The sequence below is a fragment of the Gavialis gangeticus genome, unplaced genomic scaffold, assembly GCF_001723915.1.
Source record: "Gavialis gangeticus isolate Ggan-Ray unplaced genomic scaffold, GavGan_comp1, whole genome shotgun sequence".
Lineage (NCBI taxonomy): Eukaryota > Metazoa > Chordata > Crocodylia > Gavialidae > Gavialis > Gavialis gangeticus.
The window spans coordinates 34,005,496-34,011,183 of NW_017729025.1; the positions used below are offsets into that span (position 1 = coordinate 34,005,496).

Sequence of the window (5,688 nt, forward strand, 5' to 3'; positions counted from 1 at the left end):
TTAAGTTGAAAGAGGGGAAAGCCTCTTTTTGCCTGGCTTATCACAAGAAAACTGATGTCAGGGTGGTGCAAATCAGGAGTAACACCACTGAAATTAGCTGGCTTGTACTTGGTGTAAAACTAGTGTAATTTAAAAGCTGTGCTAGGTCTAGAAATTGTACCATTACCTCAATGTGTTGCAAAGCTTTCACTGTCCTATTAGCAGCTTATTTTCCACTTGGTGTTTTCATTATCATCTGCTAATGCATATGAATGCCTGACAGCTTCTTCTGGGAAATTTTCAGTTGTGGTCATCAGAAGATTCATTTATTTAAAATGAATTGCTTTGTTCAACAATATCTTAACTGACTCAGAAGCAGATTTTCAGGCAATTTTCAACATCTTTACTGAGGGATACAAGAAAATGGGACCAACGCTTAACATTCAGAAGACTAAGGTCCTCCACCCACAAGCTCCTAATGAGCAGTTCTTTGCTCCAGAAATCCAGATCCCCTATGAGACTATGGAACATTGAGTATTTCCTGTACCTCGGGATCCATCTCTTGCAGAAGGCTGACATCAACAAAGAAATCCAACATCACCTCAAATGTGCAAGTGCAGCCTTTTGGATACCTGAAGAACCAGGTGTTCAAAGATTGTGACATCAGATCTGAAACCAAGTTTATGATTTATCAAGAAATCATGATCCCCACCTTCCTGTATGGAGCTGAGCCACAGGCAACATACAGGAAACATCTAAAGTTGTTGGAAAAGTACCATCAGTGCTGCCTGTGGAAGATCTTCTGAATCCAGTGGGAAGACAAATGCACTGATGTTAGCATCCTCCTGCAAACAAACACCACAATTATTGAGGTGATGATTATCTGACATGAACTTCATTGGGCCGGCCATGTCATCCAGATGTCCAACTCCAGACTCCCAAAGCAAGTTTTAGTCTCCCGGCTCAGCCAAGGCATATGCTCAAGAAGATGGCAGAGAAAGCGCTTCAAGGACATCCTTAAGGCCAGCTTAAAAAAATGCAGCATCAGTGTCAACTTGTGCAAAACTATCACCCAGGACCACCCCAAATGGAGGAAGAGTCTGCTGCAGGCATCTCATTACTTTGAAATCTCACAACAGCAACAGGAAATGGAAAAGCTGGAGCGGCACAAACAGTGTGTTGTGGACCAAATCAAAAATCCGTTGCCACCCATCTCACACAGAAACACATGTCCAAGCTGCAGTAGAGTTTGTTGATCCCAGATGGGCCTCATAGCCATCTTCAGATACACAGAGAAGACAATCATGGAAGACAATCATCCTCAACTGCAAGGGATTGCCGAAGAACAGTGTCAGCCAACCTCAGGATCAGCATTCTTAACTGTCGGTTAAGGGTACAGGCAGATGTGATATTTTTATTGATATCATATTATACTAATATAAACTGTTACAATGTAACTGTTAGGTCTGCATATTTCTGTAGCAATACCATACTTCATTCAGGGATAAAGTTACAGTGCTTTAGTAATTGTATTACAACACAGTCATGCAGATTTAACAGTAACAGCATAACAACTGATGTGTGCTCCCATGCACCTCCCCTTTTAAAGCAGTTAAAACACAATGGACAACAATTTGGGCCTGCAGGTCATATGGGGAATTTTGGTGAGCTGTCATGGGCCAGATCAGCACCTCCCCCCACCTCCCTGTGCAACAACTCACCAAAGCTCCGTGTGTGGGATGGGGCTGGGAGCAGTGTTCAGGAGTGGGACAGGTGGGAGAGGCTGTGATCATGGGGCGGGGGCACAGCGCTGTGACAGTATGGGGCCAGGGCCTGGGGCAGAGCTGCAATCTGCTGCCTGCACATGCTTGCAACGGGTCCTGCTTTCACAGGCAGGGATGTGCAGGGAGTGCATCGCGACACTGCCCCAGGCCCCGGCCCCACACTGTCACTGCCCCCAAGATCCTGGAGTCAGCTCCAGACACAGCTCTTTGCCTGCCTGCAGCCCCATCCCATCCACCTGCCCATGTGAGTCCCGGCCAGTCTCCACGGAGACCCTGGGATCATGGGGGTGGTAACAGAGCAAGGCCAGGGCAGAGCTGCAATTCACCCAAATGTTCCTGCCCGTAGAACCAGGGCTTTGCCCCAGCCCCATGGTGTAACCATCCCATGATCCTGGGGTCTCCATGGAGACTGGCCAGGAGCTATGTGGGCAGGGCGCTCCACCAGGCAGACATGATGTGGCCGTGGGTGGGTGTGGAGCTGTGTCCAGGGCTGGGGCTGGGATGTTGGGGCAGAAACAGCACAGGGCTGGGTCTGGCGTTGGGGATGGAGCAGAGCTGTCGTCCATTCCCTGCTCATCCCTGCCCATGGAACCGGCACCTGTCGCAGAGGCATACGGGCAGCTGATCATGGCTCTGCCCTGGCCCTGTGCTGTCACTGCCCCAAGATCCTCAGGTCTACCCCAGCCACAGCTGCCCACCTTGCTCCCAGACACTGCTCCCCACTGGCTTGCAGCCCCAGCCCAGCTGCCCGGCTGAGCAGCCTGCCCACACGGGTTCTGGGTTCTGCCCGCAGCAGTGAGTACAGGGCGGACAGACTGGCATGCCCTGGCAGCGGGGCTGGGTCCGGCAGCAGCAGCCAGAAGGAGCTGCCACCACTGCAGTGGCTGCTGGGAAATGGAGTTCAGCTGCCATGCTACCCCAGTCCTGCTGTGCACCCTGGGGTGGTGGGACCAGCCACATGTACCACAGCTGGGCTGCCCCATGCACCTGGGCAAGGTACGACCAAGGGACCTGCCATAGGCTAGACAAAATCCCTTGGCGGGCCATATATTGCCCACCCCTGAGTTAAAAGGTGTCTGCCTGTAGCCTAAGTCATGCCCATAGATAAAGAATCAATGCAAAATGCCCATTTTCTTTTACAGATGATCCAGGATGATTTGGCAGAGCTTGTGGTTCAAATGGAAGACCTAGAGAGCCTCGTTCAATCTAATGCCACCCACAAGCATAAAATGAACCAGCTTTCAGCTGACTGTAAGGCACTGAAGAAATCTCTGGAGGTAATTTGTCAGTTGTTGAGGAACATAAAGGGACAGTTACAAAAAGGAGCCTTTTGTATGTTGATGATGTCTACTTTAAACTGCTGATGTTTCTTCCTGCAGGGGAAAATGGGGCTGAGTTTTTGTAGCCTGATCTGTCTTTATGGTTTCCCAGTTTTCTGTACTTTAACCTTTCCCACAGTACATTGGGACTACTACTGTTTGACTTGCACATGTTGGACCAGGAGATTCTAACAATATAATTGTATGCTACAACCCCTAGTGCCCATGCATTTATACCAATATAAAAGTGTTCTGGATCAGCATAATATTCAGGAATAAGCTATCCAGCATAAGCACTCTTATACTAATACAGCTGTGCCCACTCTAGAGGTTTCATTGCTTAATTATAGCACTGTTGTTAAAACTGTATGCATTTTATGCATGGCCAGGCCCTGAGGAGTGGAATCGATTCCCATTTAAAAACTGTAAACAAGTGATTCTCAACCATAGTGATTTGGCATCCTGTGATGCTATGAGATCCTCTTAAGGGTGCTGCATGGGCAAGAGGAGCTGTGATTTTTTATGATAAAAAAAACAAACACCAAATATCTAGGTATTTAGAATGTATTGTATTATAATGATTCGGGGACTGGGAGGCTTCCATATTACTTTAAAAGTGTAATTCAGTAAAAAAAATTGTGTTCAACTGATACCAACATATATAATGGCGTTTCATTTTAATTAGAGAAAAACATGGTTCTGGAGTTTTTAAATCAGAAAATTTTAGATTTTTAGTCGGAGACCTTTGGATTATTCGACAGAGAAAACCAGGATCCCTGGTCATCAGTATGTTTATTATATACCTAAAAGTTAATGAATCAAAGCCACATTGCAGTTACTTCAATGGCTGGTTTAGCGTAAATACTTTTAGTTGCTTGTAAACATAGTGATAAAATCTTCCATCCCAAAGCAAATTTAGCAGAAAAGCCTGAAAATGCTCTCAGTTTGATCTTTCAGTAGATGGTTATCCATAACAAAACATTACTCTAATGTATGCCACAGAGTTGTAGTTTAGTAAACAAATTAATCACTGAAATAGTATTTTTCCATGCCTATATATCCCAGGACAGATCCCCTTCTCTTTTCTATATTTGTATTATAAGTATGACTTTTGGTAAAAAGAGCAGAAGACCTCCTCTGTAGAAGCCAATACTGAATTATAGGATGTTTCATTTGTAAAAAAGGAAACTATTCTGGTACCTAATGCGCCACCAAATGGCTAAATGCAGATCTGCAGGAGGCTGAAGACAAGGTTTATTCTCTGGAATGTTGCTAAAAAACTAGTCTGGACCTGCTTGCTTTAGTAGTGTTTTTCTTTCCTTTCTCTATCTCTGTTTCATCTGTATAGCACTTATCCTCATTGTCTCAGGAGTGAAACTGCTGTCTGTTTGCATTCTGTGGCTGATATATTCTGGTCATCCCTGATACTTTTAGGAGACGATAGAACAGAGTGAGAAGCACGTTCAGAGACACTGGAAGTTTAATGAGAAACTGTCAGGCCTTCAGCAGTGGATTGCAGTGACCGAACAGAAGTTGGAATCCTATCAGGGTGCTAATGGAGAGCGAAACATGGAGAGTAGAGTTGCAGACCTTGAGGTGAGGAACACATCAGCATGCAATGTCATCTGTTCAGTGTGTGGGCATTCAAAGTTATCCTTGTGGTGGGAGGACATTCAGAGTGCCCCTTGGGGGAGGACATTTGAGACAAGGTTTGAGCTGCTGGGCTCCCACTTTTTTGCTATATCAACTAGGGGATTGATTTTTGCTGTGTGTAGTGGAGATGTGGGGCTGGCTCAGGTCCATGAATCACTAAGCTGCTTTTGAAATATCTGCAACCTCATCAAGGAAAAAACCTTTTTTGCAAGTACTGTAGATTCCTCCTGTTAGGAAGTCCTCTCTAGGCAAACAAATACATGCCTTTACTTCTGACAGCAGAAAACACTACAGTACTAAGTTGTGCGTTACATTATCATCTTATTTTTGCCTTGTATGTATTTATTGGTATCGAAGGGTATGCCATATTTTCTTGCAAACAACATGCACCTTTTTCCAAAAACAACAGCTGCTAGAAATTGGAGTGTGCATTATATATGAGAAATACAGTAAGAGCAGTTTCTGCCACTTCATGTGAACATGCAAATAATATTTGCAGTGATCCACAGGGAGTACAACAATGACCAGGTTACCACCTCCGCTCCTTCCGAGCTGCTGCTTGTTAGTTACTTACTACCAGGAAAGATCTTTTTTCTTTCATTCTGCCTTTCAAAATAAGGTACATATTATATTCAAGGATGTGTTTTATGGAAGGATATATGGTACTTCCCTTTTTCTGCTTATGTTCAGATTTTCTAACATGGAAGTATATTAGAGACTAGAATCACTTACACTGGTAATTTAGGATTATGAGAGAGTAGGGCTGGACAGGAGCTCACGAGATCATGTGTTCCAGTTTTCTGGTCAAGGCAGGATCATCACTGACTAAACCATCCCAGTGAGATATCTGTCTACCCTGGATTTGAAAATTTCCAGGGATAGAGATTCCATGACTTCTCTACTTAGCCTGTTCCAATTCTTAACCACTTTCATAGTCAGAAATTCTCCCTAAT

General features: G+C 44.8%; 1 protein-coding gene across 2 annotated transcripts in view; it reads left to right on the plus strand.

The window, feature by feature from the left end:
• SYNE3 (spectrin repeat containing nuclear envelope family member 3) overlaps nucleotides 1-5,688 on the plus strand; it is a 98,232-nt gene that overhangs the window by 65,199 nt on the left and 27,345 nt on the right. For both annotated transcript variants that reach the window (XM_019518607.1, XM_019518608.1), the window contains exons 12-13: nucleotides 2,906-3,040; nucleotides 4,517-4,678. In XM_019518607.1, coding sequence (XP_019374152.1) covers nucleotides 2,906-3,040; nucleotides 4,517-4,678 — 297 coding nt within the window. The remainder of the gene's footprint in view (nucleotides 1-2,905; nucleotides 3,041-4,516; nucleotides 4,679-5,688) is intronic.